Raw genomic sequence first — 15116 nt, 5'->3', positions numbered from 1 at the left:
CGACCCGTCTCTCAGACCCTTTAAAAAATCTGTAAAAGCCACCTCATCAGACAGTCCTTAGATCTGGATTCTAATCAGATTGAACCGCCTGACATAGGAGCGCATACCTTCTCTCTCCCCCTGCTTAATGGTGCTCAAGTCAAGACTTGTTTTCTTCGCAGGGAAGTTCATTGAGAAGTTGGAAGCAAACATGAAGACAAGCTTCCTGAAATTATCAATGGACCCGGCTGGCAGGTTGCCAAACCATTGTTGGGCAATGCCCTTCAATGTAGCCGGGAAGCATCGACACCAAGTGGCATCATCCAACCCTTGTAAGTACATGAGGTTGGTGTATGCCATGAGGTGATCTTCCGGGTTGGTGGTACCACCATAGGTACCTACCAACACATTTTTAACCTTGGCCGACTGTGCCGCCTCGGTTATCTCCCGGGTGAACGCAGAAGGTTGTTCACCCAGGCGGAGCAGACGAAGCTACCAGTCCAGAGGTTGGACGTTGTTGTACGCCGCCTATCCTCCAAAGAGGGCCGGCCGCATAAAATAAGGAGGATACTGCCCGTAGCCCTGAGAAGGTACATACGGTACAGTCCCAATAATCTGAGGGCCAGTGTGGACGGTATTACCGCATGTCTGGCTCTCATGCAAGAAAAGTGCATTCCCTGCAGAGGTGTTGTTGAAGCTGTCTGGAAAGTTCGACGTAGAAGCCGACTCAGACAACTGCTGGTTCCTCCTGCGGGTGATGATTTCCCGGGCATCAGGAGTTGATTTTTTACTTCCCACCGGCTGTTGAGTCGGGCGGGGATTGTTGGCATTCCTCTTAGGTAGAAGAATTTTGGACCAATCAATGGTCCCGGCTGCCTTCTCCTTTGGATGAGGAGTTGGCTGCCGATCTCTGACTGACTTCCCCTTCTCCAGAGGAGTCTTTTTTGCCACCTGACCCCTACTCGGGCCAGCCCGGCTCTTAGAGATCAGATCTTTGTTTTCACCCTTGAAACTTGTCATGAACTTCATGAGTTCGTCTCGGGTGACGGGAGCTGATCCACCTGCCGTATGGGTTTCCCCTTCCGGCTGCCCAGGGGGTCGATTTGTACCCGCCTTGCTGGCACCCCGCTCCAGAGTGTCTCAGGGCCGGATGCGCTTGGTTATTAGAGAGCCATCATCGGCTACATAGGTTTTAACCTGAGGATCTTCATCCTCTTGGTCTGTGAAAACTTCCGGGTCGTCGCCCAGACGTTTAGGGGGTGGTACAGACTCTTGAATCATCTTCGAGGTACTCTCCCCACTGACGGCGCAAAATGTTTTGGGTGAATTTGTCCCTCGGGAGAGTTACGTCACAAAGATTGGTCCGGCTGAGTTGTACCTGCAAAACAACGGAAACTCCGGATGGTTGGAGCTCCGCCTCCGAAGATCAAGTTAGTAACTTGAAAGGGAATAAAGAGTACAGAAATTTAGGTGGGGACCTGCTTGGATTCCAAGCTCAGGTGTTTCTCTAATGAGAGAGAATGTAGGTGTAATAAATAATTGAACATGTCCCCAAAATGAGGAATTATCTCCCTATTTATAGGGTCGTTGGAGAATGTGCCCCTATCTAGGTCACTTGACCTAGATTTTAGTGGGCTGCGCCGTTTTACGGCGCTCCTAGGGATTTGGGCCCTTGAAGGCCGCCATTTCAGGGGCTTATCCAAGGGGGCCACGTGTCAAGACGATATTGGGCCACTTGGGCCATCCTGAACTCACCACGTGGCCTCCTCTCATTGGTCCACGTGTCTAGGGTATTTTTATCCTAAACATTAATAATTAAGGAAACACGACACCTAAATATCTCATATTTTAATTATTGCAATTATATAATATCACATATTATTCATGATCATCAATAAAATATCATATATTTTAAATTAGGCATGAGATAGAATCTTGTCTTATTTTAATCATAAAAGATAAATCATATTTATCCTCAAAGGTTATCCTAACAAAATTAGGAAATTCTATCCTAATTACTACCCAATCACAAAATTTAATAAATTATCTAATTAATTATGGATAATCACATTATCAAGTCAATCTTTATCTTTTTGGAATATGCTCAAAATATCCTAACAAATCCTATCCAATATTAACCACTTTAATTATTGGAAATCATCAAAAGTAACAAACCTAAATACGGATAATATCAAATTTAACAACTTTTGAAAGATTTGATTTTATCCCAAATAAATGATTTTATTTCAAAATAGTTCTATTTTATCCCAAAATGAATCATATTTATATTGAAATATTTTAAAATAAAAATAATTTTTTTATTTAAAAAACTGTGCACCAGCCACCATGGTGTGGCCAGCCTAAGCCGACCACGGTGGTCGTACACCTATGGTGTACACTGTCGAAGCAGCGGTGCAACAGTAGCGGCAGCACTGCCGCGCAACACTTTGCACGGTGCTGCTGCTGCTCTTTTACTCTCAGGCCTCAGCTTCCCTGCCCCTGCACACCCTCTTTTACCACCACCGACGGCAGCCAGCGTGGCTGCGCCACCTAGCCACGGCTGCCGCCTTAAATCTTCCATTAATTTTTTTTTAATTTCAATTTCAATTAACAACTTTTGTTAAATAAAATTAATGTGATCCATGATAAATTAAAACATAACTTTTATGCTAATTCATCAAATCAAAATTAAATTCACAATTTAATTTTAAAATCTAGGGTTCTTCATGAAAAATAATCCCCAATTTAATTTAACTTTTAAATTAAATCATTGATCATGCAAAATTCACAATTTATACATGAAATCAACTAGATTAAAATCATGAAGCATAAACAATCAAAATAATTCAAAAACAAAAACACAAAAAATCAAAATTTTAGGGTTTAGGGTTTCAAATAATTCGAATCTAGGGCTAGGGGTTTCGATATTTTCGAGCATAATGGGGCAAAATTCGATCCATTCTAGGCTATTTTGAGCAGAATTAAATCACATTTAATCAAATTCCAAAAATTAAATCTCCATATAATATAAAGATTGAACCATAATTAAATTTTTCTCCCTCTTAATTGAATTAAAATTTGTGGACATCAAAGATTTATAATCAATATACGTAAATGCAAGAGGCTAACTGATACCACTATAGAGTTTTAGGTACTTTAATGCGGAATTTCACGAATCATATTCACTTGCACCTAAACAGGATCTACAAGCATAACACATAAAGAATCACATAATACATACCTTTGACGCATGATTTCCACAAGCAATTGACTAACAATCAGGGAGATAATAGAGCCCCAAGCGTTGCTCCTCTACTTAGTCCACGGGATAGGATTGAACCTCCACTACTGCTAGGTAGTTGGGCACAAACACTTCAAACCACCTTCTACAGAGAGGGGAGGAGAAAAATGAGCCAAGAACAACCACGATCACCACCGTGCACCACACGCACCACCGGCGTGTGTAGTCATGAGAGAAGAGGAGAGAGTATGTGCATGAGGCTAGGGTTTGGTTGCTAGCAAGTATATTCTCAATTGACTGCTAATTTTGTTGTTCGTCAAACCCTAGGCAAGGCCTCTATTTATACATCATATGTATAATTAGAGTCCAAACCAAGCCCACAATACTCTCCCTTTACAACCCATATGCCCGGCCACTCCATGAGGCCCAATAATGGGCTTCTTTCTTTTGTTCAATCCAGCACCTTTTTATGTGACCTTATAGGATCCATTCTATTGGGATTTGGATTATTTGACTAGCCCAAAGATCATTGATCACGTCTAGTAGCATATAATGACGACCTAAAAGAACGAGTTTAATTATCCCCATAATTCGATCCATTATATGTCTAGTAATTGCACTTGACGAAGACATAAATCCTTCACCAACATGTAAAGAGCAATCAAGAAGGTCTAAAACAAGAACACAACCCAAAATGATAAGCAAAGCTTATCAGGAACGATATTGCTCTATTAGATGATAAGTTGGTGTTCCTTGGCTATGTAGTTAGTTACGGGTATTTATAGGTTGACGGTTGCCCGAATTCCGATGAGAAGGGGAAAGGTTGAATCTCATTGTTTGGGATGATGGTCTTAGCAGTTGTAATGTTGCCAAGCTTGCACTTCATAGTACAGTTGATGCAACAGCCGAGTTCAAGGCTCAATAGAGACCTTAATTACTAGGAGGATGTCCTCTGATTCTTATGGTATGGTAATTTAAATTATGTTTGGCTTTTAACACACGTGACTTCATTTTTTTTATGTTGTGTTCGCTTTTTGATTAAGCTTGTGTTGCCTTTGGTTATAACCAGTACGGTGCAGACACTAACCCTTTAGTTTATTATCCAATAGATATGGACCTGTATAGCCTTTGCAGATTATCTATGTGGTTCGGATAATATACATAATGTATCGTGTGTGTATTTTTGTTTTGAATACGTCAATTTATAATCATTGACTAAGCAACGCAGGGGACTAGTTTATATATTCTGCTTGCTTTTGGTTTGTGGTGAACAGATATGTTATGCTAAGACTTTGAAAATGGTAAATCGTACTGCAGCCGACCATTTTTTTGTGAATACCATCCTGAAGATTTGTTTGTGTTTCGTTTTATTAATTTTATTTTAAAATACGAACTGAGATGGGTATGTGATTGCAGTTACTAGAGGCTATCGAAAGAAAAAGAAAAGGCTCGTATTGTGGGAAAGATCCCCCGCCAGACTCTGGTTATTCCCCTTACCCCAGTAACATGAGTCATTACACTTTAGGTTCGCAGGTTTCCATACCATACCATGTAGTATTTTTCTTTTCTTTGTGCTTCGTTTTGGCTTGTTATTTCATATGGGAACGAATTACAAGGCACGCAGCATTTACTCCTCATTAGATTTAGGGAGACTCTTCATGGTATGGTATGCTTCCAAGAGAAACAAGGGGCTTCGTATGTTTAGTGGTGATTCAACCATACATACAGATGCAAGCACAATAATTTCACTACATGAAGATGACAATCACATTGCAATGTTCGTTGCAAGAATCATTTTAGTGACGAAGTACATGTAAATTAAGAGGAGGAGAAGATTAAAATTGATGATCCATTCTGTGGTGTAAGTGAAAATAAAAATTTACCCCCCCCCCCCCCCCACGAAATGTTACGCACGCCAGAACAACAATAACCTCTTCAAGTTGATGTAAACTCTGGTAGAGAACATGTTTGATTAACACATTCTATATGAACTGTGCCATAATACGTACTCCAGCTATTACAAATGGCAGTTTTGACATGATTATTGCTTTATAAGTAACCATGTATCGTCCTGTCTACTTGCTGCATTTAATTTATTGGGTTATATATGTTTAAATGTTCACCTGTAATTTCACTACAAGAAGATGGCAGTCACATGCTTCAGACCTCTGTTTCTAGGGCTGCTACACATACATACAAGAGTTTAACATGAACTCTTCACTGACATATTCACTTAACTTAATTGATTAAACAACACTATAATCCTATTTCAATTCCCTGTAGCTCTTTCTTATGTGATTATCAGCTTGTATGTAGATTTATTATGATTGCTGGTTTTTTTTTTTATGTTCCTCTTAGGGGTGGGGTTGTTTTGTCTAGTTTGTGGACAAACCACCTACTTTGATAATTGTGATCTCCGGAAGTAATATATAGTAAGGTAACTACCATGTCGTATTATAGATAGATCCTACGTAATGTTTGTTTGGAAAATACTTTGTACGAAGTTGGACATGTCCAAATAATTTAAAGTATTTTTACTATACCCTAAATTGTAGGGTGTTGATATTGTCCTAGTCCGGAGGTGGAAGTTTCCGTTAACTATATGCCTCGCTCCAAGTGAGGAACTGTTACTGTTCATCATCTCCCTCAGGTCATTCAACCACCGTTAATGAAATTTCTGAAATTGTAGAAATTTCTAAAATTGCACATAAAACGTCACAAGTACTGTAATTCATTATTCGAAAAAGACTAATTTGATTGAACAACATATGAAATCGTGATGTAAAAGTCTTTTTGTCGAGATTTATCACACCCAAAACACAAGGAATACGATGAACTCCATCAAAGTCCATACAAGGGCTATCCATTTCCAGAAATTGATTCGCGGTGATTTAAAGAGATTTCCGCCTACGCCGAAGATGACCGGGAGAAAAGAGAGAGAAAGGGATTAGATAAACCCTAAGAGAGAGAGAGTAATTAACATCAATAATCTTAAAATGTAATTAAATTTTTTTTAAGTTTCTAATTATTTCATTTTTTGATATATTAAAATAAGAAAATCTAATTTGAAATTGATTTTTAGTATTTATGAAAATTACATAAATGAATTTTTGAAAAATAAAAAATGGAGGAAGTTTTTTTTCCTTTTTGTGGCCATGAAGGTGACACCTCATTAGGCCCACTTTGGCTTTATGGTGATCATATTTTCTTTGATCACCATAGAATCATCGGGGATACACTAACCCAAACAAGGAAGCACAAGTGACAAGTCTTTGTCACCGACTCCCCAATGTCAACCCCATTTTCGTAATTTCACATACCCCCAAAAATCCTCACTTACTCACACTCACTCACTTTCTCTCTTTCCTCTCCTCACCCACTTTCATCACTCTCTGTCTCTCACTCTCTTTCTCTTTCCTCTTCATAATGGGAAGCCGCACTCAATCCCATCAGCTCAGAAACGGGCTCTTTGTGTCGGGCCGGCCCGACTCCCAGCCCAAGGAGCGCCCGCCCACAATGGCCGCACGGGCGGTGCCGTACACTGGCGGCGACATCAAGAAATCCGGCGAACTCGGCAAGATGTTCGACATTACCTCCGGCACTCCACGCTCCAACACCACCACCGCAACATCTTCCTCCTCGCTTTTTCTCTCCTCTCCTCGGCCGCCACCTTCTCGGGCCTCATCTCAGCCCAACTCCGGGTCAGCTCGATCCGGGCCCAACTCCGGCCCATTCCCTCCTCGCCTCAGCAACTCGGGGTCCTTCACCAAGAAGGTTTCGGGCCCACTTTCGCTCCCACCGACAGGGCTCATCACCTCCGGCCCGATTCGGAATTCGGGTCAGCTCGACCCGGGTCAGCCACAAGTGGGTCCTATTGGGGGTGGGGGACAAGGGAAGATGGTGTATGGGACAGCTGTCACTAGTTTAGGGAGTGAAGGGTTGAAGTATGGAATGAGGGTTTCAAGAGGGGCAATGTGGGTATTTGGGATTGTGGTGTTGATGGGTTTGTTGATTGGGGTGTTTCTGATGGTTGCCGTTAAGAAAGCTGTGATCTTGGTGGTTTTCGCCGCGATTTTGGTTCCGATTTTCATGGGGCTAGGGTGGAATTATGCTTGGGGGAAGAGGGCAATCTTGGGTTTTGTTCAAAAGTTCCCTGATGCTGAGCTTAGAGGTGCTGTTGATGGCCAGTTTGTCAAGGTTACTGGGGTAAGTCCATTTTCTGTGCTAAATTTTTGATCAATTGATAAGTTTCTATTTTCTGATTGATGATGATGATAATGATATGTTTTGTTTTGTTTTTTGTTATGTTGTCATTTTAGAGCTTTTTTATGTGATGTCATTACTCATTGGTTTTGACTTGGTTAATGTTGATTGCTATAATTTGGCATTTGATTCATTCCATTTAGTCATTTTCATAGATGAAATCTGGGCTTAAACTCCTTTAGTAGTGAGTAGTAGGTAAAAGGTGTGGACAAAATACTTGCTTCATAGGTAAGCATACTGTTGTGTAGTTGGTTAATGATTCATTCTTTTTCCGTAGTCCTTTCATTGCTAGAACCAGTCATTTGCAAAAGTTGTGGAGTATTATTCATCGATCAATGGAAAAGAGAAGTGGGGTCGAGCTATTTTGCTTTTCACAAGTCTTAGGTGCTAGTCAAGCATTTGAATGCTCGGGTTTACAACTTACAAGGGTAGTGAGAATTGGGCTTATAGGATGTTGTAATGATTGGGTTGTTATCTTCTCAGGCTATTTGGGATCTGCTGTGCCTTTGAAGTTGTTGAATGCTAATAGTTTAATGTGTGCTTCTGCACATGGTTCCCTGAGCTGGTCTAATAATATTTATATCTTGAGTTTGCATTTGCAAGAAAGGTTTTATGTTGGTTAAGTCTATCCATGTGCCTTCTGAAGTTCTCATTAAGTAAAGGGGAGCAGACCACTTGTAAGTTTCACTTGAATCTTGCAAGTGAGGGCAGGGACTGATAGTTTATTCTTCTTGGGTTAAAGGAAGAAACAAAATTTGTTAACTTCTATTAGCTATCATTAAAGGGATTCAGCTTGAGTTCTGCATAAATTTGGTATTGTGAATTGGGTATGATGACTATTGGAAACCTTATCGTAGTGGCTCTAGGTGGTAGTATCCAGGGGTTATGTTTATTTAAACTCATGGATTGGGAGTCAACTTTAATCAGGATCCTTTAGTCTTAAGTAATGAATTTTGGAGACTAAGCAGTACTCCATGTAGTGAAAAAAGGCAATGGAAAGCTACTGCAGGATGAGGTTTAGCTAGCTTTCTTGCTGATGGCTAATGTAGTTCCTGTTGTGACCAATTCGAGGTGCAGATGCCTAAGTTGGATTCTACTAGTGATACTTCTCTGAGGTTTACTTGGAGTTCCTGGAAAGGCCAATAATAGCTCTCCAAGCAAGCAACATGAAAATTGAATGATTGATCACCAATATTGGGTACTTAAGAAGATGGGATCAATCATGATTTCTGAATTTATGGACTAGTATTCCTCCTTTTTAACTGCCCTGGCCTTTGCAGATGCAAAAATATGACAAAATTTATCTGAAGAGAGGACAAATAGTCCATAGAATGTGTCCTCACTCCACAGTCAGAAGATATCATAGAAGAGAACCAAGTATTCTAAACTAATAGGCTGACAAAGTCGCAAAATTAAGGTTCTTAATTGTCACAGGTGAAATACTCTCTTTAAAGATTATACAAGCAATTGCAAATGCGGTATGAGCATTAATATCATCATTTATGTTTTGATTTAAGGATCTAGTAAGATTTGCCCTGGGTCCTATGGAATGGGCTGTCTGAAAGACTGAAGGTCTATTATATGTTTGATAGTTTTGGGATTGCTGGTGTGTCTATTATGCTTTGCCTTGGTAATTAGACTGTTACAATTTTGTTTAATACAAGTATGTGTAATAAGGATTTTGAACAAGTGAAACAGTTCCCTTACCTTTTTTAACTGGTATGCTAGTAGGGAGTGTGAATAACAGAATAAGCTACTCATGCTCTCTTACAACTGTTACAAGTAACAGTATCCACCAGCCAAAGAGTTGTCAAGATTCCCAACTCAAAAATTAGATTTAATTATCTTTTGCCGATATTTCTAACAAAGTAAAGCAGTTAGCAAGACATTTACAACTACTACTCCCTTTGTTCCATAGTCTTTGCACCATGGGGTGTTTGACACAAACCAAGGAGAGTGAAAAGTTACGAGAAAATTGTTAAAAGGTAGTGTGAGTCCTCACTATTTGTGAAATAGTAGAGAGAAAATTACCTTGTGAGAAGTGGAGCAAAAAGTTTGAGAAAAACCAAAAACAGAAAATGTTGTAAAGATTATGGGAGGGAGGGAGTATGCTTTGCTTATCACTTGTTGTATAATCCACCTTACTGAGCTTGCTGATTATCAACACACTGTCTCAACGCCTGCCCCAAATTGGAAAGTGTAAGGAAGATAACTATGAGGGGAGGCTAAGCCTTGAAGAAAAAATCTGGTAATTGTTCTGTAATTAGCTCATGTTCAGGGGCAACTAGACTGCTGTAATTGCTCTCTGACATAATGACAATCAAACTCTATGCCTCTATGTGCCTAGTCCATTTTGGAAAGTTTCTTGTAAATCTGCAGTATAGATTGTTTTGAGAGGAATGGGAGCGACCCTAGGAACAATGAACTTGAATTATAGTTTGGAAAGCCAATGTCAGTTTACTGGCAACCCTTTTTAATATACTTGTTTTCAGCTTCTGCTATTGACAGGGCCACTGTAGTATGCAGTATGCTTTATAAATTTACAGGATCTTGGACTTTGTCATGAAAAGGAGAAAGAAGCCATTGACCTTGTGTAATGAAGTTTGACACATGACTGTCGCTTTTTGTTGATTGATGAACTATGTCCTGCTATTCAAATCAACCCCACAAAAAAATGAAAATCATAAATTATTGAACTCTTGTCATTATGGTGGTGTTGTATTACTGTCTCATGTCCTTCTCTGCAAACTTTTTAATTTTACTTTTATTATTAATATAATCATTATTAATAGAAGTTAAAGAAATTACATTGTGAAAGAGGGTTATTGATAATGGCCAGTGATAATTATTGAATTAAGCAGCTTAGCAGTACGTGATGCACTAATGCTATTTATAATTAAGCTTGCCTAATATCCAGTAACCGAATCACTTTTGCATCCATCAGTATCAGTGTGACAGGTAAACAATTACAATTTATATGATTTTGAGTAGAGCAGATAATTCTTTTCATTGTATTGAACTGCATTGATAAGACAGCATTTTATGGGCAGAAGAAAACTTAGGTTCCAAGTCTTAGTATTTTTTTTTTTTTTTTTTCAAAATTTAGTGGGCCATGATATTTGATTTGTTGCCACCGTAGTGAATAATATTCGTGCAAGGCTACCACCTCTAAACTGTGATTGACTGATTGTTGCTCATGTTCTTGGCTATTTATGTGCCTATTTGAATATTGTGATTTTAATTTATATTAATTGAGCCATTTTCTTTCTTTATGTTATCATTCTTACCATGATACATACATATCTTCCCCTGAAACTAAATTTTAATGCATACTTAGACCTTGTATTCCTCAATTTATATTTGCTAACCCTAAACTTATTTTTACTGAATTGAACTTGTTTATTGAATTCAACCTATTTTTACTCGCTTAAACTTATTTTACAAAATTGAATTTATTATTACTTGTCTACTTTTTCTGAAATTATTTTTAATGAATTGAACTTATTTTTTCTGAATTTATTAAAGTAAACCTTCTTAGAATCTTATTTTGGTGTGGATTGGCCTATGACCTTTAGTGACAAGCAATTTACTACCGTAGTAATAATGATAGCAGCAGTGGCTCTTCCTTTCCCATTAAATCTTCGCTTTATACTCTCAGAAAAAAAGAACTTCAAAGTTATGTGCTCATCACTCATCAGTCATCTGTGCTTTGTAACTGTGAAATTACTTGTGTTGTAGTTTTTATGTTTACTGTTTTTACTCGACATATGTAATTGCTAGATATTTCGTAAGCTCAACATTTTCAAAAGTCAAAACCTTGTTATTATATCTAACACTGAACGTCCCTACTGGATATATAAGTATATAACTGTTAAAAAATATTTTGTAGTTATTAATGTATTTTTTTTTTCTCCTTTTGTATATTTTATTAGCTGTGAAGTATATTATATGTCTGGATGCAGGTTGTTACATGTGGCAGTATACCTCTTGAATCGTCATTCCAGAAGGTACCTAGGTGTGTGTATGTATCAACTGAGCTGTATGAGTACAAAGGATGGGGTGGGAAGGATGCAAACACCAAACATCGTTGCCTCTCATGGGGATGCAGGCATTCAGAGGTCAGTTAACTTAGTTCTTTTTGGGGCAGTTGTATATAGCATAGATATTGCTGTTATTGAACTGTAAGATCGTTGGACTTTATTGTAAGTGGCTTATTAGGTATATATATAACTCTCTAGTTTTGGTTACTCCAAAACCAGTCTAGAAGAAAAATGTCAGATTTTGATTTTCTACTTTTAAAAGTCAAATGATTGACTCTATCATCTATTGCTATTATCTTTTATGAGCCACGTTCTATCCTTGGATCTTTACCATTATCATTAATAATCAATACTGTCATAATTCTTTTCTCTCTTTAATTAATTTAAGTTCCAGGGCTACCAATGAAGTTGAGTTACCCTTCGTAGCTGGCAATCGTGCAGATGAATTAAAAGTAAGCTTAGGTTTGCACCGACCCTTAAAAATAATTTGTTTGTGAGTCTTGAATGGAGATAGAAAGTTAGAGATGCATGTGATGAGGAGAGAGAAAAAGAAATGCCAACTTTTAAAGGAAAGACACGTTGTTGCACATGATGTGTAGTAGCCATTTTTAGTAAATGTTGCACATAATATGAAGCAGAAGTAGTATTGTTTGTGAGTCTTGAATGGAGATAGAAAGTTAGAGATGCATGTGATGAGGAGAGAGAAAAAGAAATGCCAACTTTTAAAGGAAAGACACATTGTTGCACATGATGTGTAGTCGCCATTTTTAGTAAATGTTGCACATAATATGAATCAGAAGTAGTATTGTTATTTTTGCTTTAAATATTTTGAATTTGGAACTCTACTTCACCAAGATTCCATGTTTTGTTTGATCAAACAACTTTATGTTTCAATTTGGCTAACAACTCATTAGTTGGGGGGTGGGGTGTGGGGTTGATTCATTTTTTAGTATTAGGTGCGAGGTTAGGTATCTAACTCATTGTTTTGGATTTAGTCATACAAAGAAAAACATACCTAAAATCGCGTCTTTAGTTGCATAAAAACTTAAAGTTAATCTCATTAGCCAAATAAAAATTAACATTCTCTCTGTCACACGTTCTATATTGGGGCACTGTACTGCTGTTCACATAATTTCAAAAAAAACTTAAATATCTGTTGCCCACATCTCAAATCACGAGCAATATAGCTCCAAATCATACTCAATATAACTCATCACCAAAAGCATCGGAATGACCAAAGCAAATTTTATTTGATTGCGTCCATAGAAAAAGGTAAGAAAAATCATTAGTTTTCTTCCGGATATGGCAGTTTCTAGCCTGCAGCAATGGTGGGCAATTGGTTGACTTGAAGGTTGCTGATTTTCATGGAGTGAGTTTGGTAACTTGGATTGAGTGTTGGAGATTAAGGCAATTGTGTAGTAGCATTGATAGCCTACGGAAATACAGATATAATTGTTTTAATGTTTTTGCTGATTCCAGACTTGGGGGTTTGGCGCCCCCCCCTCCTTCCCCCTGGTATGGAAATACACCTACTTACAAATTCTTTCATAAGCGGGTTTGGTCTTGGTGTCAAACTTTTTTGGTGTTGACTTTTCTTTCTCTGGAATACCACATTACCTGAATCTAGGTGTATAGAAAATCTATTGCTTTTGCTTTCCTTTGAGACCATTCCAATTTGTGTGATTCAATCTGCTATGACTTGTGAAAAAATCTATTTTTGTGAAAAATATCCATCTTATTGCATTTTTTCTTATCAGCTGCTGTATCTAAAACATTTGTATTATATTTGCAGAAATATGTTGCAGACTTTTATGTATCAGATTTCCACTCTGGATTAAGAGCCCTCGTTAAAGCTGGTTATGGAGCAAAGGTGGCCCCTTTAGTGGAAACTGCAACTGTTGTCGACATAACAAAAGAAAAGCGAGACTTGTCTCCAAACTTTTTGCAGTGGCTAGCTGATCGAAGTCTTTCTAGTGATGATCGCATAATGCGCCTAAAAGAAGGGTATTACTCCTCTGCCTAGCGTTACTCTAGCTTTTTACTACCTATGTGCCGAAGGAAATCCTCCATTATTATTGGCATGGCTTGTTAAGGAAAGCATCCAAAGAAATAAGAGACAGTAAAATGTCATTTTCTTTTAGGTTGCACCTTTAAATAATTAGTTCTAACCAAAAAAATTAGGTTGGTAGCTTTGATGTGTGAAAATTGGTGGCCACAGTTCTGAGCTGACCCTGGGCCTGTCATGAAAATTAGGCGTGTGATGGTTCAGCTATGCGGGACCAGGGCTGAGATTGTTCTGGACAAGGTAGAACTGGACAATGCCTGGCTGCCTGGTTGTGTGCCGTGTGATGTGTGTATAGGCCATTTTGCAGTCAGTCAGTGTTTTTAAAAACGTTTTTTTTGATAAATTAGGTAATTGATTTAAGGCTTGTTGCTCTCTTTTGAGCTGAAAAGCAGACCTGTTTCAGAACTTGCAACTTTCAAGGCCATACCTGTGTCCTGTGCTTCCTCACCCCTGGTCAGTACTGGGCTGAACTGGTCCATTGGGGTGGCAGCTGTAGAGGGTGTTCAAGTTTTTGCTTTGAGTAGAACTAAAACCTAATGTCCATTCTTGACAGTTCCTTCTCTTCACTTGTTCAGGTATGTTAAAGAAGGCAGTACTGTCAGTGTCCTGGGCATTGTTCGGCGCCATGAGAATATCCTCATGATTGTACCACCCTCAGAACCGCTCTCTACAGGTTGTCAATGGTTACGATGCCTCCTTCCGATGTATGTTGAGGGTTTAGTACTGCATTGTGAAGATAATCAAGATTCTGAAGTGGTTCCTGTGTAAGTACATAGATCTAGTTTCCTCCCATGTTTTTCCTTCTTTGAGTGGATTCCACAAGTACATATCTGCCCTGCGAAGACTGCAAAAAGGGCATGATGCTTTTCCATCCCTCTGTCCTTAGATTTTCTGCTCTCAAGTGTATGTAAACCAGCCTCAAGAAGACACAAAGGGGCTCAGAGGACGCAGGTGTGTAATAAGTAAGAATTTCTTGAGTCTCTTATAAACCTTTCCGTGTTTAATTGGATCAAGCAATTAGAGGGAGAAGTTTTCCTCATCAACACTATGAGAAAAGGAAGCTCGGGTTTTTCACGATGAGCCACGTATATTCTAAAGCTTTAGCTTTGTTTAGTGTAAATAAGCTACAACAAATCCGAAGAGCCCTATTTTCTTCTTTATTCTTCCGCATTTTTGTTTTCCTTTCCATTTATTTCACGAAAGGTAGAGTATGCTTAACACTAGTGCTTTGTGTATTTGATTATATAATTATGATTAAATGTTCTTCCATCCTTCAAGCATCTATGTAAGGTGTGCTCTCTGTTTTTTTGTGCTAAGTTGCAACAGTTGCTTTCCTTATAATGTGTTCTCTGTTTTTCCACGCTGAGTTTCAGGCAATTGCTTTCCTTTAAAGAACGTAGAGGCATATTTCGTATTTCATATATGATCTACAACTAACCTGAATTACCTCTGCGTGACTGCATCAATTGCATGAGCTTGGATGAGACAGCTGCAGAGCATGCTGCTAAGAATGAATTGAGAAATACTT

The 15116-nt window shown here is 38.6% G+C and overlaps 1 protein-coding gene across 1 annotated transcript; it reads left to right on the top strand.

Annotated features, from left to right (window-relative positions):
- The first annotated feature begins 6586 nt into the window (after window positions 1–6586).
- Window positions 6587–14868, top strand: LOC145558518 (protein SHOU4-like). The gene is made up of 4 exons (XM_081619790.1): window positions 6587–7426; window positions 11446–11601; window positions 13316–13527; window positions 14164–14868. Exons 1-4 carry the CDS (start codon window positions 6647–6649, stop codon window positions 14354–14356), a joined length of 1341 nt encoding a protein of 446 aa, XP_081475916.1. The 5' UTR covers window positions 6587–6646; the 3' UTR covers window positions 14357–14868.
- The last annotated feature ends 248 nt before the right edge of the window (window positions 14869–15116 follow it).

This window comes from Chenopodium album, chromosome 9 (assembly GCF_948465745.1).
Source record: "Chenopodium album chromosome 9, dcCheAlbu1.1, whole genome shotgun sequence".
NCBI lineage: Eukaryota > Viridiplantae > Streptophyta > Magnoliopsida > Caryophyllales > Amaranthaceae > Chenopodium > Chenopodium album.
This window is presented reverse-complemented; position numbering and strand designations above follow the sequence as displayed.